This window comes from Paroedura picta, chromosome 3 (genome assembly GCF_049243985.1).
Source record: "Paroedura picta isolate Pp20150507F chromosome 3, Ppicta_v3.0, whole genome shotgun sequence".
Taxonomy (NCBI): Eukaryota; Metazoa; Chordata; class Lepidosauria; order Squamata; family Gekkonidae; genus Paroedura; species Paroedura picta.
The window spans coordinates 4,107,774-4,134,155 of record NC_135371.1 but is presented as its reverse complement, the minus strand read 5'-3'; the positions used below and the strand labels follow the sequence as shown (position 1 = coordinate 4,134,155).

General features: G+C 48.7%; 2 protein-coding genes and 1 pseudogene across 3 annotated transcripts in view; 1 reads left to right on the top strand and 2 right to left on the bottom strand.

Annotated features, from left to right (window-relative positions):
- The window catches only part of LOC143834184 (uncharacterized), a 41,691-nt gene extending 15,354 nt beyond the window's left edge, over nucleotides 1–26,337 (bottom strand). The window contains exons 1-7 of the mRNA XM_077330785.1: nucleotides 24,501–26,337; nucleotides 24,158–24,272; nucleotides 23,379–23,449; nucleotides 4,376–4,502; nucleotides 3,815–3,916; nucleotides 2,926–3,093; nucleotides 635–1,627 (exon numbers count right to left, since the gene is read on the bottom strand). Of these exons, the coding sequence (XP_077186900.1) occupies nucleotides 635–1,627; nucleotides 2,926–3,093; nucleotides 3,815–3,916; nucleotides 4,376–4,502; nucleotides 23,379–23,449; nucleotides 24,158–24,272; nucleotides 24,501–24,923 (1,999 nt within the window). The 5' untranslated portion in view covers nucleotides 24,924–26,337. The remainder of the gene's footprint in view (nucleotides 1–634; nucleotides 1,628–2,925; nucleotides 3,094–3,814; nucleotides 3,917–4,375; nucleotides 4,503–23,378; nucleotides 23,450–24,157; nucleotides 24,273–24,500) is intronic.
- The window catches only part of LOC143834181 (uncharacterized), a 28,844-nt gene continuing 9,911 nt past the window's right edge, over nucleotides 7,450–26,382 (top strand). Inside the window, 8 exon segments of the mRNA XM_077330783.1 lie at nucleotides 7,450–7,620; nucleotides 8,816–9,294; nucleotides 9,537–9,630; nucleotides 10,166–10,236; nucleotides 10,423–10,549; nucleotides 11,410–11,535; nucleotides 13,731–14,948; nucleotides 24,387–24,393. Of these exon segments, the coding sequence (XP_077186898.1) occupies nucleotides 8,872–9,294; nucleotides 9,537–9,630; nucleotides 10,166–10,236; nucleotides 10,423–10,549; nucleotides 11,410–11,535; nucleotides 13,731–14,948; nucleotides 24,387–24,393 (2,066 nt within the window). The 5' untranslated portion in view covers nucleotides 7,450–7,620; nucleotides 8,816–8,871.
- On the bottom strand, nucleotides 20,658–23,369 carry LOC143834086 (uncharacterized; annotated as a pseudogene). The gene is made up of 2 exons (XR_013229720.1): nucleotides 23,027–23,369; nucleotides 20,658–21,569 (listed from the first exon to the last, which is right to left on the bottom strand). The product of XR_013229720.1 is annotated as an uncharacterized LOC143834086 (transcript).

Genomic DNA, 26,382 nt, shown 5'->3' with positions numbered 1-26,382 from the left:
CTTTTCTCTACCCAAAGGAGGCTCAAAGTGGCTTACAATCGCCTTCCCTTTCCTCTCCCTACAACAGACACCCTGTGGAGTAGGTGAGGCTGAGCGAGCCCTGATATTCCTGCTTGGTCAGAGCAGTTTTCTCAGTGCTGTGGCGAGCCCAGGGTCACCCAGATGGCTGCAAACCAGGCTCGCTAGATTAAAAGTCCACACTCTACAGTACACCAAGCTGGTGAAGATGGCAGAATGCCCAGCCAGGGCCTGCATTGAAAGAGATATGTCCAGAATGACACCCAGGCTTCTGATGGTCTCCAGACTTATTAGATGGACCCTGTCAGGAGCTGGGAGTAGCACTGACTCACTTGGAGCTCATCAACCTGGCCAAAGGACCTCCTTCTTGGCTGGGTTCAACTTCAACCTTTTTCTAGCCATCCCACCACAACCTCCAGACACCTGGGCTAAGAATCCAGAGGCATCATCAGAGGGCCATTCATCAGCAGATATAACTCTGAGCATTCAAACGGTTTGGATTCTTTGAAGCAGTGAAGATTGCTACTCCAATTGACTGTCTTTCCACACTCTGACCATTCAGAAGGTTTCCCCCAAGAGTGGGTTTTCTGATGGCGTTGAAGACCACCATTGTGACTGAATTTTTTACCACATTCAGGGCATTCAAAGAGTTTTTCACCAGTGTGGATTTTTTGATGCTGATGGAGATCGGTACTGTGATTGAACTTTTTCCCACACTGTGAGCATTCAAAAGGTTTCTCCCCTGTGTGGATTATTTGATGCCGCTGAAGCTGACCTCGCCAACTGAATTTAATTCCACACTCTAAGCATTCAAAGGGTTTCTCCCCTGTGTGGATTCTTTGATGCTGATGAAGATCGCTACTGTGACTGAATTTTTTCTCACACTGTGAGCATTCAAAAGGTTTCTCCCCTGAGTGGGTTGTTTGATGCCGCTGAAGCTGGCCTCGTGAACTGAATTTCTTTCCACAATGTGAGCATTCAAAAGGTCTCTCCCCTGTGTGGGTTCTGTAATGCAGCTGAAGATGACTACTCTGACTGAATTTCTTTCCACACACTGTGCATTCAAAGGGCTTCACACCTGTGTGGATTCTTTGATGCCGCTTAAGAAAGGATCTGCAACTGAATTTCTTTCCACACTCAGAGCATTCAAAAGGTTTCTCCCCTGTGTGGACTCTTTGGTGGTCAAGGAACCGCGATCTGCATTTGAAGGACTTTCCACAGAGAAAGCATTCATGTGCCTTCGTTATACTGGGCATTGGAGAATGTACGTTATCCTTTGTTTCCTCAGAGATTGTTATTGCACTGTCTGAGCAGATCAATGGCTTCTCTCCTGAGGGAATTCCTTGATGCCCATGGAGGTCTGCTTGGCCCCTGAAGCTCTTCCCATACTCCCAGCCCTTATATGTTTCCCCCATCATGAGAAGGACTTCACGCAAGTACCCTCCTTGACAAGGAAGGATTTCATTCTTCTTCTCGGCTGTGTGGCTTCCTTTTTGCCCCTTAGGTCCACCTTGACTCCTGCCATTTCCACTCCAGTCTTCATTCTTGACTTCACCTAGCGACAGATGATGCAGTTCTTCTTCCTCCTCATTCCCCTGATGATCCCCTGCTGGAATAAAAACAGAGATTAGGTTAGCTCCCATGCAAGGAGGCCTGATTTGCACTTGACTTTCCCTTCACAACATTTCAGTGGAGGTAATTTCAGGTCAAGAAGCAACAGTGAGAACCAGGCATGAGTCCCTTGGACTGCAAGGCGAACAAACCGGTCCGTCCTAGAGGAGATCAGCCCTGAGTGCTCCTTAGAAGGCCAGATCCTGAAGATGAAACTCAAATACTTTGGTCACCTCATGAGAAGGAAGGACTCCCTGGAGAAGAGCCTAATGCTGGGAGCGATCGAGGGCAAAAGAAGAAGGGGACGACAGAGAATAAGGTGGCTGGATGGAGACACTGAAGCAGTCGGTGCAAACTTAAATGGACTCAGGGGAATGGTGGAGGACAGGAAGGCCTGGAAGATCATTGTCCATGGGGTCACGATGGGTCGGACACGGCTTCACACCTAGCAACAATGGATGAACTCTCTAGGATCCCCCTTAACAAACATTTGATGTTGTTGAGGGTGGAATCTGCGAGTGAAACTCTTTCTACACGTTGAACCTGTCACTATACTTGATCCGTCTCCAAACCTGAGAGTTAAGTTTCAGCCTCCCTATCTAAATTACATTACATCCCGCCGTACATTGTTACGTCCCATCCCATATGAAAATATATAATGAAGAGAACACATGGCCCTTCTGGGGGATTGTGAGCATATATAGTGAGGTAAGGAGCCAATCCCTTTGGGGATTTTCCCTGGTTTTGATTGCTGTAATAACTTGCATCTCGGCAGTTTCCCTTTCCAGTCTGTTCCTGAAACTTTTTGGTAACGGAACAGCTATTCCGAGGTCTCTAACTGAATGTCACGGAAGGCTGAAGTTTTCCCCTGCAGGTTTCTCAGTCTTGTGATTCTTGATGTTAAATTTGGGTCCATTCATTCTTCGGTGGAGGTTTTGACATATCTGCATGGTTGGCATTTTCTTAACAGTGTTTCTTTCATCCAGAGTTGAATCCAAACAAAATATGACCTTATCATCTTAGTTTGTTATTCCTGTAAGGCCTGTGTATCTGGTAAACATGTCCGTGGTGCTGTGTACCAATCCAGGACCGACTTTCTCCTTATATATGTGCCACTAGATTAGATACTAAATGTTTCTGAGACTTCAGACCAACAAGGCTACCTACGTGAATCTATCCAGAATGTGTTTCATGAAAATTACATTTATGCTCTGACTGTAGTTCTTGCCAAAGGCCATGATTTCATTATATTTTCCTTTGAATTACCTGGTCAGTATGGTTCCTTTTGTTCCTTACCATTTGGGGGTGGCCTTTCTTCTGACAGTGGGAATTCGTGTTGAGGGTCCATATTCTCTCTGTGGCTTTGGGGTTCTTTTCCATCCTCAAAGTTTTCTTCAGCATCTTCAATCTTGACTTCCACTAATGTGAAACCATTAAATTCCCCAGCTGTCTCCTCTGCCTTTCCTGATGGAATCAAGACAGAGATCCAGTCAGCACTCACTTAAAAAGCTAACCCACCAAACCTAACCCACTGGTCAACTGTGGCTGTTTATTTCCTTTATCAGCATTTTTCTCTCTCTCCCCCTCCAACTGAGCCACCCAATTTCCACAGCTAGGCCCTTCAGGAGAACCGTTCTTATATTCTGCCTCTCCTTCTCCTCCACAAAAGTCCCCGTGTGTGCTTTAATGGATAAAGTGGGAAAGAATCATTCCACCGCCCTTCAGGACTTGGACTTCAGCCTCTCAGAATACTTTGCGGAAGGGGGACCAGAAGCCAGGACCAAACTGAGATCCAGAATTCAAAGGGGACCCCATGTTGTTTGGAAGGATTGCCAGGTTTTTTGGGGGGAGAAGGCCGATAAGGCCTCAGTTCATCAAGGTGACCACTGTAGGAAGAAGGTGACAGGTCTTTGGGCTCTTCTTAAGTAAATTTCCCTCCTTTACCTGGAATAGCCAGTATTTAAAGATACTGCAGCCCTTAAAGGGATTAAAAGAGCCACAGCAGAGCTCAGCCCCAGAAGGAACTTCTAAGCCTTGCAGATATCAGGCCTCAGATGGCCTCCCGCCATCTTTTCCCAGTGGGCTTCACAATTCAATAAAACCAAGAGTTCCTATGAAGTGAAGAGGAACTCTCCCACACTTCCTCTTTGCCCATTCCCTGGACAGAACCATGACGCATACGTACTCTCAACCGGGTTGTTTGGGAAGGAAATGCGCTCTGGAGGCCCTCTGGAGAAGGACGCAAGGCCTCTGCCTGGCTCCACCGTAACCTCTCTCACATTACTGGCTTGGGAAGGAATGAAATTTAAAGAAGAGGAAAAATCATTCCAAAAGGCTGAGAACATGGTCAGGATCAAAGCCCAAAATAATAAAGAGAATAAGGAAAAAAACATCCATTCCAGACCACCGTCAGAGTGGATGACAGTAGTTATGGGGTAGTTACGAGGCATGTTAGAAAGGTTGCCCACTGAGAAATTAGGGTTTATTTGAGGCCCTCTTGTCCCCATTTTGGCCTTGGGTTATGACACCCTCCCTGGCTTGGATGATGGTCCCAACACAGCCTAAGTTACCCCTGGGCCAGACAGGAGGCCTGGGTTGCCCCACCCAGCCATGCTGAACTCTACTTTCACTGGCAAATCAATTCTGGGAGGTCCCCAGTTGTACTGCGTACACCTGGGTGGGCCTCTAAACAACATTTTGCATTGAAGAGTTTCTTTCCTGTATCCTATGAGAAACAAGAACCTACCCAGAAAGGCCACGCTTCCATAGTTCTCCAGCATGACTTCCCAATGGAGAGCTCGTTGGCCTGAATCCAGCAGGGCCCACTCCGCCTCTGTGAAATCCACGGCCACCTCTTCAAAGGAAGGCAGAGACTGAAAGAAAGGGCAGGTGACCTCGTTAGAGGTCACACCAGGCAGAAATGCCATGCTGGGAGAGGGCATTTGAGTAGAGTGGAGGACCTGGAGCTTGGCATTGGAGAAAGGGAGAGGCGTTCATTTCCTCTCTCGCATGGACTACCTGACAGGTAGCACAGGAGCCTTGAGAAGGTTCCTTAGATGCCCCCTGCTGATGTCTCCTACCTTTCCCGGAAGCTGAATTGCCATTTCCACACCTCTGCAAGGACGGTGGCTCAATAGGACTTTTCCGCTGCCTGTAAGGAAGAGAAATTAGGGAGAAAGGCTGTTAGCTTCGACTTCCTGTATTGTTTACTTGTTTAAATACTCCGTCTTTCAGCCTCGTTCCTAGAGTGGGAAACCTTCCTCTACAGACACTCAGAAAAATAACAGTAAATGGTTGACAAGGTAACAGAGAAGCAGCAGGCACCCATGAGCCCCAGGGCTTATAAAATGCTGCCAGGATGTTTCTGACTTCTGGGAGCCTTGAAAGGTGCCCTGTGAACTCCAGAGCTGAAAAACCAGACAGCATCCATGTTGGATCACATCAAAGGCACACCCTTCCCCTGCAGGTGCCACCCCCAAGTGGTTGGGCTGCTGGGAGGAAACAGTTCATGCGTGGAAAGGACACTGCAGGGGAGTGGTTTTCAGAAGTAGGCAGACCCCAAGATGTGGAGGCCCCATTTATTCCCCATGGCCAATAGCTGTGTCTAAACTTTTTTGAGCTGCATTGAGTCCCTCTAAGGGTGAGATACATGTTTTCATCTATATTTTAATGACTGTGATCAAGAACTCCCATGAATCTGTCTAATCCCTCCTTAGAGCGAGTGGCCATCAGTACATCCAATAGCAATGAGGGCCACACGTCCTCTCTGTGTCTCCTGCAGAGTTATTTCTGTTTTTTCCCATAACCTGAAGCATCTGCTCAACAACTCCACTATGTGTCCCAATCGTATCCTGGCACAAGGCACCCTTACCACAGGAGAGGGCCTCTGGGACATGCTCCTGCGCCCTCTGCCAGTCCTCCAAAGGAACTGCTTCCACCTCCTTCCATTTTGCTGCCATCTTTCTGGATGGTCCCCACATCTAGAACAACAACAAGAGAGATGGGTAACAGAAGGAATGGAACAGGCCAAAGAGATCAACCCTGTCATACTCCCAGACTCCTCACCCCTGCACTGACCAGGAGGACCGCTTTATCCCCAAGGGCAAAAATTAGGATCAGGCTTTCTTCCCAGCCTAGTGAATTTTCCAGAGGTGGAAATATCTGGCAGAGAAGCCTAAGGAGAGGGTCGTTGCATGGAAGGAAACTCCCTCACCTGCTTTGCCTGCCTCTTCTCCTCCGCCTGGCTCAGGAGGAAGCCTTCGGCCAGGGCCACCGCCTGGGAACTGCTCTCTGGCCCGCATCCTCTCACCCAGCCCTGCATCTCCTGGGGCAGAAGGGCCAGGAACTGCTCCAGGATCACCAGGTCCAGGATCTGCTGCTTGGTGTGCCTCTCCGGCTTCAGCCAGCGGCTGCAAAGTCTATGGAGCTGGCTAAAAACCTCTCGGGGCCCAGCAGCCTCATGGTAGCGAAACTGCCGGAAGAATCGGCTGCGCATATCTGGGGTCATTCTTTCCTGAGCCAGGATGTCTGGAGTAGCTTCCTCCCCAAATTCAGCAGCATCCCCAGCCTGGATGGGATTGGGACTTTTCCTTGCTCTCTGGCTAGTTCCAGGTCCTTCTGGGTCCTGCTCTTCCATCGCCTTCCCTTCTCCTTTCCTTGGTTCACCTCTGACTGTGGGAAAAAAGCAGAAAGACATTAATGTCTCAAAAGACATCCCATTAGCTTCTAGGGTGCTGCAGGGCTCCCCCACCCCTTTAATATCTGTATGGAGCCCCTGGGAGAGGTCACGGGGAGATGTGATTAGATGAATGTACCATGTTTTTACTGTTCTATTACTGTTTTTAGGGGATTGGTTTTATATAAATTAAAGGATAATAATAATAATAATGATAATGATGATGATGATAATAGTGAGTTTGGGGTGACCCAATACAAAAACCAGTCAATTCCGTCAGGATCCATACGTTAGAACTACTGTGGTGTCAGATGGGTGATTTCTGTGGTGCTGCCTATAGTACGCGACCCCAACCTAGAGTCTGACAAAGGTTTGTTTTGATGTAAGAAGTATACAAAGTACCGGGTGTCTGCTTTTTATGGTTCAGTCCATGGTGATGGGATTTGAGCGTGTTGAAAATAAAACAAAACCCCAGCGGCTCCCTGGCTTTGCCTTTCTCCTGCAGGGGGGAATTGGCAGGGGGGGGGGCATCTTCCAGGAAAGAGTGGGGCTGCTGTGGGCTGAGCAGGAGCAAGGGGGGGGGCAGTGAACCACCAAAGGAGGGAGAAGGCTTGCAGGGAAGCCAATCAGCATGGAGGATCCCTCCCGTCCGATCCTTTCCTGGCATTCCTAGGGCCGAGAAGCCATTTTGATCTCTTCCCGTTTACAGCAGGGGTAAGTCAACCTGTGGTCCTCCAGATGTTCATGGACTACAATTCCCATGAGCCCCTGCCAGCTGGCAGGGGCTCATGGGTATTGTAGTCCATGAACATCTGGAGGACCACAGGTTGACTCCCCCTCCAGATCCTGCCTTTCTGGGCCCCCCCCGCCCCAAGGCCCCGAACCAAATTAAAAGAGGCCTCCGAGGGCCGCCCTTGAGAAGCATCGAGAAGGACTGAAATCCAGCCCCCCCCAAGGCCTCCCGCCCTCATTGACCCCCCCTTCAGGCCTTACTTGCGAGTAGACCTCCCCGGCCTCCGGCTGCTCCTCTCTACCGGTACGGTCCGCTCTGCCACCTCCCTCTTCCGGCCTGCCAATCAAGAGCAGAGCCCCCCCCAACCCTTGTCCTCCCGCCCACCCCCCGCGCGCCTCTCTAGCCGCGAGCTCTGTCCCTTTAACCCTTTCCCTGCTGCAGGGAAAACGCCTCCTCTCGACGGGGAGCCGCACCGGACGGACTTCAGTCGCCCCTGCCCAATTGCTCCGGAGCGGTCCCATGGAGCGGCGCGGGGCGTTGGCGAGGACAGCCCGGCTGACGTCCGTCCGGTCGAGCTTTGGAGGTGGCTCCTTTTTCCTTTACCTGCCGCCCCCGCGAGGGTTAAAGGGGCGCGGCCGGAGAGGCGGGGGGGGAGGGGGAGGGGGGGCAGTGGTGCAACTGCACGGGGAAGCGGAGCCCGGGGAGGCTTCCTCGCAAGTAAGACACTAAGGGGGGGGTGCAATCTTGCAAAGGGGGGGGGTGCTTTTCCCGTCGTCTCTGTTCTTTGCCTGCTTTTCAAATGCAGTCTCCTGATGCCTTGGGGGGGCCTTTGGGGGGGGGGCAGAAACCGCTCTGGACCTGTTGGGCCATTGCACTGTTATTTTATATTGTTGTACTGTTATATTAAGAGCCTCTCGTGGCACAGAGTGGTAAGGCAGCGATATGCTGTCTGAAGCTGTCTGCCCATGAGGCTGGGAGTTCAATCCCAGCAGCCGGCTCAAGGTCGACTCAGCCTTCCATCCTTCCGAGGTCGGTAAAATGAGTACCCAGTTTGCTGCTGGGGGGTAAACGGTCATGACTGGGGAAGGCACTGGCAAACCACCCTGTATTGAGTCTGCCATGAAAACGCTGGAGGGCGTCACCCCAAGGGTCAGACATGACCTGGTGCTTGCACAGGGGAGACCTTTGCCTTTACCTTTACTGTTATATTATATTGTTATACTGTTACAGCCACTGTTATTAACATTATTGTATGATTATTAACAAAGATTGTTTCACGTATGGTTCATAAGTTCAGTGTAAACCGCCCTGAGCCTCCGGGGAGGGCAGTATATAAGTATAAAAAATAAAATAAATAAGGAAAAATAAAATAAATAAAATAAGGAAAACAGATAAAAATGGCTTCTCAGCCGTAGGGAGGGCCAAGGAATGTAGATGATCATGAGTGTGTATGATTTCTATGCTGAAATAAAATAAAACCACTTTCAAATTGTAGGCTGTAGTTTAATCTATGGGCAACCCAACAAAGATCACCTCTCCATCCCTTCTTGCGGGTCGCCCAGAGCGAAAAGGTAGTCCCCAAACACTGATCCTTATGGATCCTCATGATTTTTGTGTTGGTCACCCCAAACTCAACATTCAATCGTGTTTCCTCTTCCAGTGGCTCCATACAGATATTAAATTGCATGGTGGCACCCCACAGGTAAATGGCTACAGGGCAGAACACAAATCCCACAGTATTTCCTTCTGAGACCTTTGACATCTTTCCCTCTTCATAGCTACGTGAGAAAAAGACATCTTTCTGCAGCCGGAAGTCACCTAAGAAAAGGAGAACATGATGGAAGAGCAGGACCTAGAAGGGTCTGGAATTGGCCAGAGAGGAAAGAAAGGCCCCCATCCCATCAAGGCTGGGGGTGGTGCTGAATTTTGGGAGAAATCTGCTCCAGAGAGCCTGGCTCAGGAAAGAATGACCCCAGATATGCACAGCCGATGCTTCCGGCACTTCCGCTACCAAGAGGCCGATGGGCCCCGAGAGGTTTGCAGCCGGCTCCACGGACTCTGCAACCGCTGGCTGGAGCCGGAGAGGCACACCAAGCAGCAGATCCTGGACCTGGTGATCCTGGAGCAGTTCCTGGCCCTCCTGCCCCAGGAGATGCAGGGCTGGGTGAGAGGATGCGGGCCGGAGAGCAGTTCCCAGGCGGTGGCCCTGGCCGAAGGCTTTCTCCTGAGCCAGGCAGAGAAGAGGCAGGCCGAGCAGGTGAGGGGGTTTCCTTCCTTCCCTTCAAGCAGTGACCTTGTCCTGAGGCTTCCCGGCCAGATATTTCTACCTCTGGAAAATTCAGCAGGCTGGCAAGAATGCCCAACCCTGGTTCTGGCCACCCACGGCTGAACCTGCTCTGCTGGTTGATGCAGGGATGGGGAGTCTGGGCGTGGGGCAGGATCCGTTTCCTTGGCTTCTTCCCTTTCTCCTCTCACCCGCCTCTCTTGCTGCGCTTTCAGATGGCAGCTAAACTCCCTGGGGTGGAAGGAACTCCATTGGAGGACTGGCAGAGGGCGCAGGCCCAGGAGTGTGCCCGAGAACCCCTCTCCCGTGGTAAGGGTGCTGTGAGCCTGGCTGGGGTTGGGGTACCCAGTGAAGATGATCTGTAAAAGGTTCAGGTCAGGAAGAAAAGAAAATACTTCTGCACACCACACAGGGCGGATGTCCTGACGCCCACTCGACATAAAGGGGGATTAGGGACTCTCAAGGAGGGCAGCTCCGTTCTTATTCACATGAATCAAAATATTCTTTAATTATATATGGCATCTTCCATCCCTTTGAGGGACTCAAGGCAGGCTAGAAAAGAAAAAGCAGGCCAATCAAGATGCAGCTGCTTGCCATGGAGTCAAAATGGAACCTCCACATTCTGAGGCAGCATACCTCTGAAGACCATACTACTGTGACATCACTTCCACACACATTTCTCCTCTCAGCAGCCCAATCACAAGGGGGTGTCAGTGGGCGGAGCGGGGGGGGGACAGCCTGTAGGAGAAAGGTGTGCCTGGGCTTTTAATCTGATCCAGCAGGGACCCTGTCCTGAGCCGTGGAATTCACAGGACACACTCAGGCAATCTTCTCTCCCTGACAGGCAGTGGAGAGATGCAGCTGAACTGTGGTCCTTGCAGAGGGGTGGAAACGGCTGCTGCACTTGCAGCCCAGGTAGGAGAGAGGGGCAGGTGGGACCCCCTCCTTTCTCAAGGGGGCTCAGAGGTCTGTGTGGGAGAGGCCATGCACACTTTCCTTTCCCCACGCAAAGCTTGACATCCCGCACCCTCCCAAACTGCCCCTTCCAGAGTGAAGTCTGCCTGGCCTGATCTCTGAGGACAAATCAGCTTTTTCTTTCAGTCTCCGGTTTCCTTTGCGGAGGTGGCCGTGGATTTCGCAGAGGCGGAGTGGGCCCTGCTGGATCCAGCCCAACGAGCTCTCTACTTGGAAGTCATGCAGGAGAACTACGGGAGCGTGGCCTTCCTGGGTAGGTGCTTGTATTTATTTGTTTGTTTGTTTGTTTATATTTTTATACCGCCCTTCCCTACGGCTCTGGGCGGTTCACAGAAACATTTTGGAACATTTGCATGGAACAGTATGAGTATCGATATAACAATACAACAACAATAACATACCAAGTAGAACTAGAACAGTATTTCAACAACAATAACTTTGACACTCCTTTGGCAGGTTCGGACTCTCAGTCTGGGGGGGACCTGTAGATGTTATGGGTCAGTCGGCCTCAAGCAAATGCCTGGTGGAGGAGCTCCTTTTTGCAGGCCCTGCGGAATTGTGGAAGTACGATCATAGAATCATAGAATCATAGAGTTGGAAGGGGCCATACAGGCCATCTAGTCCAACCCCCTGCTCAGCACAGGATTAGCCCTAAGCATCCTAATCCAAGCATCAGACTATGACACAGCGTTTTGAGGCCCACTCAGATGCGTTTAGCCCACCTGGGGCCTCCTAAAGTTGATGTGGCAATGAAAGCAGAGTTCAGCATGCCTGTGTGGGGTGGCCTCAGCCTCCTATCTGACCCAGGGATGACTGAGGCTACTGCTGGGACTACCATCTGTGCAAGGGAGGGTATCATAACCTGAGGTCAAGAATTTTCTAAAAGGGGCCAGATTCCAATTTCTCAGTTGCCAACTTTTCTAGCACACCCCTCCCCCTGGGCAGGACCAGCATCACCCACTCTGACCATGATCTGGAATGGATGTTTTCCCCTTATGCTGTTTGGGAGTGTTTGCCTTGATCCTGACCACGTTTCCATCCTTTTGGAATATTTTTTTCATCCTCCTTGAATTGTGTTCCTTCCCAATCTAAGAATAATCTCATTCTCTCCAGAAGAAGCCAGTAATGTGAGAGACACGGCTTGGGAGCCAGACAGAGGCCTTGTGTCCGTGGGAGGGCTGGAGAGTTTCTCAAGAGGATCTTCAGAGACTGTGTCCTTCCTGAATGACCCTGCTGAGAGTAGGTATCTTTGTCAGGGAACAGCCACGGGGGATCGCCTCTTCTCTCCAAGCAGCTTTTGATTGGGTAGAATTGTGAATCCCTCTGGATAAGGAGGGAGGGAGGGAGGGAGGCCTTCTGGGGCCTGAAATCTGTGAGATTCGGAAACTCTGTCTCAGCCTAAGCTTTGCTGTGTCAATTTAAATCACTTTAGGGCAGCGGTAGTCAGCCTGTGGTCCTCCAGATGTTCATGGACTACAATTCCCATGAGCCCCTGCAGCCGGCTCCACGAACTTTGCAATCACCAAGAAGGAGATGCTGGACCTGGTGATCCTGGAGCAGTTCCTGGCCCTCCTGCCCCAGGAGATGCAGGGCTGGGTGAGAGGACGCGGGCCGGAGAGCAGTTCCCAGGCAGTGACAGTTCCCAGGCGGTGGCATTTGCTGGCAGGGGCTCATGGGAATTGTAGTCCATGAACATCTGGAGGACCACAGGTTGACTGCCCCTGCTTTAGGGGCTGTGACATCTTTACATGCTGGATATTCCAGGGAAAGGAGAGAGGTTTACATAAGAAGAGCCCAAAGATGGTGGTCACTTTGATGGACGGAGGCCTTACCTCCCCCCCTCCCCCAATCCCTCCAAACACCCCTTGAATTCTGGGTTTCATTGGGCTTGGTCCTGGCTCTCTCCTTCCCCCTGAGTATCTGGAGAGGCTGAATTCCGGTTCCTCTTTGCCGTGGTCACAACCAGAAGGAGGCTCTTTGAGATGCAGGACCGTATATCCTTATCACTCCTTTTATTCCATCATCTATAGCAAAGAATCGACAGTCCTGCAAGGCAATTCACACGTGAAAGGTGGGGGAAGGATTCCTTCCTGTTTTTCCCCATTAAATCACACAGGGGGAGTTTTGTAGGCAGAATAAACGAATGGCTGCCCTGTAGGACCCCGCTGGGGAAACGGGGGTCACTTATGGCTCAACCGGTGAAGGGGGAGCGGGGAGAGAAGTGTTGACGAAGGGAGTGTACAGCCTCGGATGAGGAGTGCCTGATTGGTGGCTTGGCTCCTTGGGTGGGTGCTGATTGGATCGCTTTCTTTATTCCATTAGGGCAGGGGTAGTCAAACTGTGGCCCTCCAGATGTCCATGGACTACAATTCCCATGTTCCCCTGCCAGCAAAAGCTGGCAGGGGCTCCTGGGAATTGTAGTCCATGGACATCTGGAGGGCCGTTGGCAGGGGCTCCTGGGAATTGTAGTCCATGGACATCTGGAGGGCCGCAGTTTGACTACCCCTGCATTAGGAGATGCAGAAGAAACTAATGGGGAATTTCAGGGGTTCTCATCAGAAAATGTATGGCGAAAACTTTCCTACAGAATCGCCGAGGGTCGGACATGACTGAACGGATAACATCATCATCATCATCAGAAAAGAGTCAGAATGTAACCTGGAAACTTTGGGGGTGGAAATGAACTCCAGAAGCAGGAGGGGAGCTGGGGAGAGAATACGAAGGATAAACCCATGCCTCTCCAAGGAGGGGGCTTCCATGAATTCCAGGTGCAAGAAGAAAGGCCAGCCAAAAATTGCAAGGAATGAACGGCTTCATGCCAATTGAGTCAGAGCACAAATGTAATTTTCCTGGAACTAATTCTCTCAGCAGATAAACTCGAGTTACTTGTAAAGTGGAAAGAGTTTCAGTTGAAAAGCAGGCCTTGCTTAACACCAAATAATTCACTCAACTGGAGAGCCCTGTTCATTGGCAGAGAGCCAGCTTGGTGTCGTGGTTAGGAGTGCGGACTTCTAATTTGGCAAGCCGGGTTCGATTCCCTGCTCCCCCACATGCAGCCAGCTGGGTGACCTTGGGCTCCCACGGCACTGATAAAATTGTTCTGACCGAGCAGTGATATCTGGGCTCTCTCAGCCTCACCCACCCCCACAGGGTGTCTGTGGTGGGGAGAGGAAAGGGAAGGCGACTGTAAGCCGCTTTGAGACTCCTTTGGGTAGAGAAAAGTGGCATCTAAGAACCAACTCCTCTTCTTCTTCTTCTGAGTGGACACCAGTCCTCTCTGATACAGCAGACTTTTGTGTACTCTTCAAATGTCCAATATTGTACACTTTGAGGTACAAGAAAAACAAGCCTCTAAAATGTTGTGAATGGATATATTCATTTGCAGATCAGTCTTCCTTGTGTGGGAGCTGACAGGGTTTTGGTCTTTCTTCCAGCAGGGGATCATCAGGAGAATGTGGAGGAAGAGGAACTGCAGGAACTCTCACCAGGTGAAGTCATGAATGAAGACTTGAGGAGAAACATCAGGAATCAAGGGGGACCTAAGAGGCCTAAAGGAAGCCACACAGACCAGAAGAAGAATGAAATCCTTCCTTATCAAGGGCTGTACTTAAATGAAGTAATTTGCATGATGGAGGAAACATACAAATGCTGGGAACATGGAAGGAGCTTCAGGGGCCAGGCTGATCTCCATAGGCATCAAGGAATCCCCTCAGGAGAGAAGCCCGAGGGAGCAAAGGATAATGCAGATTCTCCAGTACACAGTATAGCAAAGGGACACAAATGCTTTTGCTGTGAAAAGCCCTCCAAATGCAGAACACAGTTCCTTGAGCACCAAAAAATCCACATAACTGAGAAATCCTTTGAATGCTCTGATGGTGGAAGAAAATTCAGTTGCAGTTCTGTTCTTCAGCAGCATCAAACAATCCACACAGGGAAGAAAGCTTTTGAATGTTCAGGATATCAAACGAAAATCAGTTGGAATGAAAATCTTCAAGTGCTTCAAAGAACCCACGCAGGGGAGAAACTTTTTGCATGCTCAGAGTGCGGAAAGAAATTCAGACGGAGTAGCCATCTTCAGGAGCATCAAAGAATCCACACAGGGGAGAAACCTTTTTTGTGCTCAGTGTGCGGAAAGAAATTCCGTCACAGTTGTATGCTTCAGGTTCATCACAGAACCCACACAGGGGAGAAACCTTTTGAATGCTCAGTATGTGGAATGAGATTCTATCACAATGGTAATCTTAAGCTTCACCAAAGAACCCACACAGGGGAGAAAAATTTTGAATGCTTAGAGTGCGGAAAGAAATTCAAGAGGAGTGACCATCTTCAGCTGCATCAAAGAATCCACACGGGGGAGAAACCTTTTGAATGCTCAGTGTGTGGAAAGAAATTCCGTCACAGTTGTTATCTTCAGGTTCATCACAGAACCCACACAGGGGAGAAACCTTTTGAATGCTCAGAGTGTGGCAGGAAATTCAGTCGGAGTGACCATCTTCAGGAGCATCAAACGACTCACACAGGGGAGAAGCCATTTGAATGCTCTAAGTGTGGAAAGAAATTCAGGCGAAGTAGCCATCTTCAGTTGCATCAAAGAACCCACAAATAGGAGAAACCTTTTGAATGCTCACAGCATGGAAAGGCCTCCAACTGAAGTAGCAGCCTTCACCGGCATCACAGATTCACACCTAATGGTTTAAGTATTTAATAATGATACAATTCACTTTGAGTGTAATGTTTGGAATACTGTATTTATATTACGGTGGAACTTTGACACTGTCCAATGCTATAAACTGCCCTGAGGTGCAAGGGAGGGTGGTATAAAAATGTAATAAATAAATATTGTGGAGAGACTTTTGACTGGCATAGCAGTCTTCACTGGCATCAAAGAATCCATAACGTTTGACTGCTCAGACTCATATCTGTTGATCAATGATCAATGGCACCTCCAGATTCTTTGGCCCCGTGTCTTCAGGCTATGGTGGTATGTCTCAAACGGTGCCGGCATCAAAGAATCTGCACTTTTTGAATTCTCCAATAACGTTACCTTCTTAAGCACCAAGGAATTCATTCTGGAGGGAAAGAGAGAGGAGAGAATTAAGGCCCCCCCTCCCAAAGTCTTAATTTAGACCCCCCCTAAAGCAGGGGGACATCAAATCCCCTTCATCAGGGAGGCTTTTGCTCCCAGGAAAGAGGCTTGAGTTTGCCCTCAAAGTCTGTGTCCCTGTTGCACCATTAGGTTGCCATCTCTGGGTTGGGAAATACATGGAGACGTTGGGGGATGTGTTGTATATGTGGACACTGAACGATACTTGTTATGCTAATGCAGGGAATGTACTGTAACCCAGGCGTAGTCAACCTGTGGTCCTCCAGATGTTCATGGACTACAATTCCCATGAGCCCCTGCCAGCATTTGCTGGCAGGGGCTCATGGGAATTGTAGTCCATGAACATCTGGAGGACCACAGGTTGACGACCCCTGCTGTAACCCATCAACAACCACTTCTACTCCTCTGATGGAACCAATTAATTGCCTTGTTTTTAGAGGGGGGGGGGCTGAATGGACTGGGTGGAGATATCTTCATCTCTGTCAGGGCTGCTGGCATGTTTCTACTTCTTGTGTGGAAATACTTTTGCCCGGACACGTCTGTTATCACTAAGGGAATATTTGGGAAGTTTCTTGTCTGGTCCAACTGGTGTTTTTCTGGCTCTTTGGATGGAAGGGGCTGCTAAGAGCCAGCTTGCTGTGGCGGTTAGGAGTGCGGACTTCTAATCTGGCAAGCCAAGTTTGATTTCGCCCTCCCGCACATGCAAGCAGCTGGGTGACCTTGGGCTCACCATTGCACTGATAAAACTGTTCTGATCAAGCAGGAATATCAGGGCTCTCTCTCAGCCTCCCCTCCTTCATAGGGTGCCTGTTGTGGGGAGAGGAAAAGGGAAAGCGAATGTAAGCCACTTTGAGACTTCTTTGGGTAGAGAAAAGCGGCATCTAAGAACCAACTCTTCTTCTTCTTCAGTAATCTCAGGGCTCTCTCAGCCTCACCTCACAGGGTGTCTGTTGTGGGGAGAGGAAGGGAAGACAACTGGAAGCTGCTTTGAGCCTCCTTTCGGTAGAGAAAAGTGGCATATAAGAACCAACACTTTTTCTTCTTCTAAATGGCAGCCTTTTCACCAGACCATGTGAATGGAGAAAACAAAGCTTCAAAAGGAACAGAAATCCCCCTTCCTATTCCAGTGCTAGATTAGAGATACCAGCCTCACAAGTTCAGTTGTCCCCCCCACACACACACACACTGGTACTGTCCTGGAAGAGTTATTTTTTTGTTGCTGGGAGCAGAAGGACACCTCCCTCTGCCCTGCAGTGACCCAAGATGTGTTAGCTGGAGCAGTAAGATCCCCGGCAAAAGAGCTGCAGGAAGAGCAAGCAGAAAGGGGAGGGGGGAGCCTCAAAAGAGTGATTTTGCTGAGACTCCACCAGAAGCTCTGCCTTCTGAAGTGTTCTAAGCCAACAAGATGGTACATAAAGGGCCTAAAAGCTGATGCTCTTATTAAAGAATGTTTTGATGCGATCAGCATCCAAGCTGCAGGGTTATTTCCCACACGTACTTTGGACTCCAAACATGACAGACCCTACGGCAAAGCCTGTTTTATTTTTATAAACCCTGGTGTAATTCAATTTATATGCTCTCAATCCATGCTTAATCGTAGAGAATATGGTGAAAGATTTGTCAGAGGAGATCTGATTGTCTTCTGGAATCCATTCCCAGCTGACTTAGAAAAATTAATCAAAGTTTGGGTTGAAACCAGCAATTTCACTCCCGTTTTGAGACAGGCAAGGAATACAGAGGGGAGGCCAAATGGGGTGGTCTGGACTCTCAAGACCCCCCCCAAAGCTTCATAAGTCCATTCATGATGGGGGTGGGGTGGAGAGAGGAGAAAGAGATCCACAAAGGCCGCCTTCTAAGACCTTGCAGGCAGCTACCCAGTTCTGGGAGACCAATGTAAGGAGGAAAGAAAGGGAGAAATCCAAGCATTCTTGTGGAATGATCGGCACAGGAAGCAACAGAGACCAGAACCAGCACCGGTGCCGCCAACACCAGCCAGATGCAGGCCTGCAACTCCTGGGCCCAGCTTCTCCCAGAGCCTGTGGACAACATAGCACCGCTGAGTGACTTATCGTGAATTTGATTAATAATTCGTGTTATTTTCCTTCCTAGTGGATGCAGGTCACTCTTACACTATGGTCCATCAGCCGACATTCCTTCTTACATTTTCTGACACTGGACTCCGGATATGGACCGTTCAGCCACCCCCCCCCCCTGTTCTGCCTGCTCTGCTTTCTGGTTCTCTAGGGCTGTACAAGGAAACAAGCCATGTCTTCATCTCCCCACTTCCCCTCTTAATCTGTTCAGATCAGGCTTAGTTATGAGAGCCTGATGTAAGCTAGAGCAGGGTTAGTCAACCTGTGGTCCTCCAGATGTCCATGGACTACAATTCCCATGAGCCCCTGCCAGCAAATGCTGGCAGGGGCTCATGGGAATTGTAGTCCACGGACATCTGGAGGACCACAGGTTGACTACCCCTGAACTAGAGGGTTCCCTCTATTTGAATTTGCCAATATCTGACTTTGTCCAAGGTCTAATTAGTGAACTGCAACAGGAAACAAGATTCAGAGGAACCGACCAGTATCTTGTGAATAACTTCCCTGCCCCTGGTGGGTTTCCAGTCCTCAGGATGGTGGAGATTGGTGAGCAACAGACCCTGTTAAATGTATAAACTGGCCCAATACAATCTTCCCCAAAACTGCCCAATGCCCTTTCTAAGAGGAAGGGATGTAGGGAATCACCCTGGTCATCAAGATGTTCTAACAAGAAATATTGATTGATCTTATCATAGTTCTGCCTATAATATTCCCACCCACCCACTTCTGCTTCTGCGACCGCCTGTCCTACCACCTCCCTTTTGATCCCCAGGCACTTTTGATCTGAACCGAGACATCAGCCCCACCCCCCACCCCCAGGGGAAAAGACTTGTGGGCATCTTCTTAGTAAACCGCTGGCATGACCTTCCCCCCAATCATGTCCTCCTGTACCCGTTGCCTGATGGGTAGGCAGTCTGCCCACAGAGGGAGGGTGGAACAGTGAGCCTAAAGCGGAAATCATGGTCAAAAATATGCACCAACCTCCCAATGTACATCCATGAGTTTACATTCCATTACAACCGCTACAGTAGGGTTTCATTGAACTGCCATCATAGAGAGGATTTACACCAGCTGACAGCAGCTTTCTTAAAAATCCGTCTTGGAAGGCTTTTGCCAGCAGCTTTCTTAAAAATCTGTCTTGGAAGGTTTTGGCCAGTGAGGACCCTTTCAGAATCCTTGCCAAACACGACTAAGTATGTATTACAACAGAGTGGAGTATTAAAAGCTTCGCCTGATGAGGTTTTCCAATCGCAGATGGTTCCCACAGTCGACGCAGGCCGTGACATCCATCCTGGAGCCTCTGCCTGGGGAAAGGTGTGCAGGAAGAAATCTGCCTGGGAGCCCAGGTGGGAAGGCCCCGCTTGTCACCAAGGAGCCAAGAGAGGTTCCTGAGTCCACACATCCCTGTCACAGAACCAACACCCAAGGCGAACACGGGAAAGGGAATGTGACCAGGGACATGGAAGCAACCCAATCCAGAGAGTTTCCCAAACCTTCAACCTGGGCCTTGCCTGGTGGTGGGAAGCAATCCCAGAATCCTCTGTGGACTTCATGGGTTTCCAATCCAGGTAATCAAAAGTGGCAAGTCAAAGACGAGGGGTGTGCAAAACAAGTACAACAGTATTTTTCAGGTTTGGGTATACTGAGCCCAAAACACATCAGTATTTCCTGATATTCAATACCAAAACTCATGTAGTGTTCTGATTCAGTAAATAAGTGGGAATGCTGAATTTGTTCATTTTGCCTTAAGGGTGCCGTTATTCTCAATGGACCTCACAGGGTATATTGAAGAATTGATAGGGGGGTTATCTGGGGTGGCTGTTTTTGAGAAAGAGGCACCATCTTTGCCCAATAGCTGCTGGTGCCTCCCCTCCCCCATGTTTGAAAGAGATTGGACTAGGGCATCTTAGTCTATGGGACCCCTAAAAAAGTGCCCCCCCATCCTCCATTTACTTGCAATGGAAGGGGACATATTTCAATTTAAAAGGATATGCAGTCCCTTTAAAATTTAAATGCCCTTTGTAATTCTTGGTGCCAGTGAACTCCAAAGGTGTTTAAAGGGCTTACAAACTCTTTTAAACACCTTCTCCTTGCCAGAGGTTCACTTAGAAGATATTTAAAGTGGCCAACTCCTTTAAACACCCTTTAACTTTAGCTATCCAGTAGTCACGAAAATCCTAATTTTTTTTTTAAAGCTCAGCTGAAAAGTATCAAAATCTATACTTGGCTGAAATAATATCTGAAAAAATACTGATAAGCTATTTTCCAGGTTTTGGGGGGCTTGGATTAGCCAAATAAACCCCTCCCCCATCAAAGACTTTACACCTACTCCCTTGACAAATGTTTCAACGAGAGTCAAAAGATTTTGAGATTTATCTGCTTTTTTAATCACTTTGCTGCCCCTCATGCTGTGTGCCACACCACAAATGAGGTATACATGAAAGACTTCTGCAAAATGGATGCATTTTGTGATGTATGCTTTTTAAACTATGAGCCAACATATGCTCAAAGGTGGAATTGTTTTAAAAAATTGCATGTCTTACAATTGGTTTGCCAAATTCTGGTTTGCCAAATTTTAGAAATGTCGTCTTCCTGCCTGATTCTACCCATTATGTATCTTTCCTTCTCGAACTCTGTACCTTCAGCAACATCATCTCAGTAAAGGGTTGTAGCCACGCCATCTTTCAGAGAAGGATTTCATGGTCTGTTTTTCTTTTTGGAATATGGGATGCATTTTGAATAGAAGTTAGAGAAGCAGAATGGATGAACCCTCTAGGTCAGTGGTTCTCAACCTTCCTAATGCCACAACCCTTTAATACAGTTCCTCATGTGGTGGTGAGCACCAGCCTTAAAATTATGCAAGTGTTCCTTCACAGAAATTAAACCAAAACTGACCAATGGTGTGAAGCTCCATTGTCCATGATTGTATATAAATTGGTTTTTTCCCGGGGTTTCTCAGTTCAGTTCTGCCTCTTGTCCCACCATGTTGATCTCGTTCTTTTCTGCTGCTTCAGACAGACGAATGTTCTATCTCGATCTACCCCACAAGGCTGTTCCCCCATAACAATCACTTGATGTTGTAGAATAGATGGTGGAATCTATGAATGAAGCTCCTTCCATAATCTGACTGTTCAAAAGGTTTCCTCCCTGAATAAATTCCTTGGTGCTTAACAAGGTAATGTTTATTTGAGAAGTGCTTTTCAAAGTCTGAGCATTCAAAAGGTGTTAGATTCTTTGATGTGGGGGATGATTGTCACTCCAATTGAAAGTCTTTCCACGTTTGGAACATTCAAAAGGCATGGATTCTCTGATGCAGCAGAAGACAGCCAGTCCGACTGAATTTTTTCTGCACTCTGAGCATTAAAAAGGGTTCTCTCATGTGTGGATTCTTTGATGCCGCTGAAGATGGCCTCTTGACCTGAATTTCTTCCCACACAATGAGCATTCAAAAGGTTTCTCCCCTGTGTGGGTTATTTGATGCACCTGAAGATTACTACTCTGGCTAAATTTCTTTCCACACAATAAACATTCAAAAGGTTTCTCCCCTGTGTGGGTCCTTTGATGCCGCTGAAGATCACAACTGTGACAGAATGTCTTTCCACAGTCTGAACATTCAAAAGGTTTCTCCCCTGTGTGGGTTCTTTGATGCATCTGAAGATGGCCACTCCGGCTGAATTTCTTCCCACACTCTGAGCATTCAAAAGGTTTCTCCCCTGTGTGGATTCTTAGATGCCGTAAAAGATTGAAGCTCTGACTGAATTCCTTTCCACACTCCAAGCATTGATGGGTCTTCTTTCCAGGATGTACTCTCAAATGCATATGATATTGGGATTCATCTGAGAAGTTTATTCCACACTCCAAGCATGTGTATGTTTCCTCCATCATGCAAATTACTTCACAGAAATCCCCGCTTTGATGACAACGAATGGGTTTATCACTGTCCTCAACCGCGTGACTTCCTTTCTGCCTCTTAGGCCCATCTTGATTCCTGATGTTTTCTCTCAAGTCTTCCTTCTTGAGTTCACCTGGTGACAGATGATGCAGTTCCTCGTCCTCCTCATTCCCCCGATTATCCTCTGTTGGAATAAAGACAGAGATCCAGTTAGCTCCCACACAAGGAGGTCTGATCTGCACTTGAATTTCCATTCATATTCATAACATTGCAGTGGTTTCTTTTTGCTGTCCATTGAAATGTACAATAACACTTAAAAAGTACACTAGATTCCAAGTTGGCAGCTGTCTGATGAGCTTGCATTCCAGCTGCGCTCAGGATCCCTTGTTAAGTGGGCCAATCATGGTCAAAAAAGGAGTATTTCTTTGCTCTGATATCCTCAAAGATAAGAGGAGTGCAAGGAGAAAATAAAGCGGGGACACTCGGCCTGTAGTACGACCAGGACTTTAACAAGAGAATTGCTATGATATACTACCCCAAATGGCCTGGATTGCTTCTTTTTATCTTTTGTTTTCTAAAAGAAAAAAAATTCAACAACATACTTAATGACAGACTACTCCAACATTAACTGAAAATTATTTTTCTGAGCTTCAATAAGCTGAACAATTCTGAAAAGCTAATGGTTAGACTTTTTTGAAGTTTTGAATGCACAATTAATCATCTTTGCAACCCAAGTAAGACAAGAGGATCACAAGCTGTGTGCTCAGTTACTGCAAATCATCCAGAATCCTCATGCTAAGCAAAAACAGGACTTAAATCACAAAACACGAGAAAACCATCTTAAAAGAGAAACTGATGCTAAAAATTCTTTATGACATACAAACACCAACTGCTATGCAAGAAATCCAAGCTGGAGAAGCAATGCAACTGCAGAGGGAAAGGTGACATTAATACAGAGATTTAAAATATTGAAATAGTGGAAAGATGGGTTAATATGAGAATTCGGGGGAGAAGGGACAGTAATGGCTAACATAGAGCAGTATCTAAGGGTAAAATATATTTAGATGGGGAATGTATTTTTAAAGGAGAAGGGATTTACTTTGGGGGATATAATTCCCCCCTCTGACAAAAGGTGAACAGAATATTGTTAGTAGCTAATTTGAACATACCATATTGGCAATTGTGATATTATTATTATTATTATATTGATAGATTTAAAATATTGAAACAGTGGAAAGACAAGCTTATATGAGAATTTGTTTAAAAAGGGAGGAGGGAGTTTGACACAGAATTATCTAGAGCAGGCTTTTTCAACGAGGGTTTCATGACCTCTGGGGTTTCTTGATGGCCCTGGAAGGGTTTCCCAAATGAGTGGGGACTAAGAGCCACAGCTGAGCTCACCCCAGATGCTGATTCCATGATTCAGAGTTTTAAGGCCTCAGAAGGCCTTCTTCATTTCTTCTTGAGAGAAAGACATTCTTCTCAGATTGGGACAAAAAGGGTCACTCCATCCAGCTAAGCTGAACTCTTAGAAGCCCCCAGCTAGGGTGAGTACACCTGGGTGGGCTTCATAGCAACATATGGGTGTTCAATTGTTCGAGTCGTATGTCTCATATAAAAAACGAGCAAAGGAACATTTACCCAGAAAGGCCACGCTCCCGTAGTTCTCCAGCATGACTTCCCTGTAGAGAGCTTTTTGGCCCAGATCCAGCAGGGCCCACTCCGCCTCTGTGAAATCCACGACCACCTCTTCAAAGGAAGGCAGAGACTGAAAGAAAAGGCAGATTCCCTCATCAGAGGTCATGCCAGGCAGAGATGCCACTCTGGAAGGGGGCATTCTGGGAGGGTGCAAGATTTCAAGCACCACATGGGGAAAGGGAAGGTGTTCACAGTCTCTTTCATGCTGTCTTCTCAGCATCAGCTCCATTTGGAGAGCAAAGCTCCAGTTGAGAAAGGAGGGGGTCCCAAGCTGTCCCCTGCTCATCTCTCCTACCTGGATTGGAAGCACGGCAGCCAATTCCTCACCTCTGCAAGGACGGCGGCTCAATGGCATCTCTCCACTGCCTGGAAGGGGGAGAAAATTGGAAGAAGGGGGGTTAGCCTTGACTTCCTATTTGGTTTACTTGCTTGAAAGCTGCTTCTGGCCCTGTGTCTGTTGGGAGAGGAAGACTGTAACCTGCTTTGAGACTCCTTTGGGTGGGGAAACGCAGAGTATAAAAAACAACTTCTTTATCTTCTTCTTTAGGGAAAGGAAGTATTACCAGAAACAGACCTCTAACATTAAAACTATAACAGAGGTAATGGACTATAACAATGCAAAGAGCATAAAGCGTAGGCAGGGAGGCGGTCCCTCAGGTACACTGGGCCCTGACCACGTATGGCCTTGAAGGTAATCACCAGAACCTTTAGCCTGATCCGGAATTCAACTGGCAGCCACTGTAGCTGACGGAGAATGGGCCAAATGTGGGCCCTCCAAGGTGTTGCTGAGAAGACCCTGGCCACTGTGTTTTGGACCAGCTGTCGTTTCGGGATCAAGGTTAAGGGCAGGCCTGCGCAGAGCGAGTTATCTGAATGAATAAGAATGCAGTTGCCCTCCCTTAATCTGTCAAATCCCCCTTCAAAGTGAGTATCCATCATACCACACTCTAGCCATGAGCACCACGATCCACCCTGTGCTTTATTTCCTTTATTTCCTTTTCTTCCTGACCTGAACTTTCTGCCCAACAACCTCACTGGGTGTCCCAATCCCATCCGGGCACAAGGCCCCCTTACCACGGGAGAGGGCCTCCCGGGCGCCCTCCTGGCCCTGCACCCTCGGCCAGGCCTCCAGAGAAACTGCTTCCACCTCCTTCCATTTTGCTGCCATCTTCACGGATGGTCCCCACATCTGAAACAGCAACAAGAGAGACGGGTGAGAGAAAGAAAGGAACAGGCCAAAGAGACGGGTCCTCTCCCTCACCCCTGAATCAACCAGCAGAACAGCTTCAACCCTGGGGGCAAGAATCTGGGTTGGGCTTTCTTCTCAGCTTAGTGAATTTTCCAGAGATAGAAATAGCTGGTAGGGAAGCCTTAGGAGAGGGTTGTTGCATGGAGGGAGGGAAGGAAACCCCCTCACCTGCTCTGTGTGCCTCTTCTCTTCCACCTGGCTGAGGAGGAAGCCTTCGGCCAGGGCCACCGCCTGGGAACTGCTCTCCGGCCCGCATCCTCTCACCCAGCCCTGCATCTCCTGGGGCAGGATGGCCAGGAATTGCTCCAGGATCACCAGGTCCAGGATCTGCTGCTTGCTGTGCCTCTCCGGCTTCAGCCAGCGGCTGCAGAGCCTATGCAGGTGGCTGCAAACCGCTCGGGGCCCATCGGCCTCCTGGTAACGGAAATGCCGGAAGTGTCGGCTGTGCGCATTTGCAGTCCTCATTTCCTGAGCCAGGATCTCTTGAGCAGCTCTTTGCCAGAATTCGGCCCCACTCCCAGCCTGGGTGGGATGGGGGCTGTTCCTTGCTGTCTTTGTAATTCCAGGTCCTTCTAGGTCCTGCTCTTCCATCGCCTTCCCCTTCCCCTTCCCCTTGGTCTCCTCAGACTGTAGAAAGATTCCCCTTCTTCTGTGGCTACGAAGAGGGAGGGGGAAAGATATCAAAAGAGCAGAAAGAAACCAAAGGTCTCAGAAGAAAGGAGAGAGATTAATGCTCTGCACATGGCCCTTGACCTATAGGGTGCCACAGGATGCCTCGTTCCCCCCCATGCAGTTCAATATTTGTATGGAGCCACTGGGAGAGGTACTTGGGAGTTGGATTGGATGGTCAGCTTGGGGTGCCCTGCCATGAAGAGCACGAGGATCCACCAGGAACTGTACGCTGGAACTATGTTTTTCATGAGCAGGCAGTGTGATGCAGCGGTAAAAAAGGCGAATGCCATTTTGGGCTGTATCAACAGAGGCATCACATCAAAATAACAAGATGTCATAGTCCCATTGTATACGGCACTGGTCAGACCACACTTGGAGTACTGTGTGCAGTTCTGGAGGCCTCACTTCAAGAAGGACGTAGACAAAATTGAAAGGGTACAGAGGAGAGCGATGAGGATGATCTGGGGCCAAGGGACCAAGCCCTATGAAGAGAGGTTGAGGGGCTTGGGAATGTTCAGCCTGGAGAAAAGGAGGTTGAGAGGGGACATGATAGCCCTCTTTAAGTATTTGAAAGGTTGTCACTTGGAGGAGGGCAGGATGCTGTTTCTGTTGGCTGCAGAGGAGAGGACACGCAGTAATGGGTTTAAACTTCAAGTACAACGATATAGGCTAGATATCAGGAAAACATTTTTCACAGTCAGAGTAGTTCAGCAGTGGAATAGGCTGCCTAAGGAGGTGGTGAGCTTCCCCTCACTGGCAGTCTTCAAGCAAAGGTTGGATACACACTTTTCTTGGATGCTTTGGGATGCTTAGGGCTAATCCTGCGTTGAGCAGGGGGTTGGACTAGATGGCCTGTATGGCCCCTTCCAACTCTATGATTCTATGTTTCTATGATTCTATGGGGTCCTGGCATCACAAAGCTAGGGCTCCATGATTTTTGTGGTGCTGCCTACAGAAAGCCACAATTATGACAGGGGTGGCCAAACTGTAGCAGGGGCTCATGGGAACTGTAGTCAATGGACAGCTCGAGAGACACGGCCACCCTTGTATTCCTTTTCACATTGCTGTTGTAGCCTCCAACAGAAGGCCACAATCCAGCCTAGGGCAGCGTGCTTACTGTGCTTCCATTCTACGAATTCACAAGGAAGATCGATGTCTCAGAGCCACAGATCTGTGTCTTACTGTTCAGCCCATGGCGACGGATCTGATGGGAACTGTCACTGGATTTGAGGGAGTTAAAAAAAAATAGATTAGAGGTTCCAGCTTTTGCTTTTTTTCTGCAGGGAGAAAGGGGCAGAGGGGCATCCAGCTGCTCCCGGGGAGGGTCAGCGGGGGGGTGGGGGAGCTAGTTTGAAAGGGGGGGGGGGTTCGCTATATC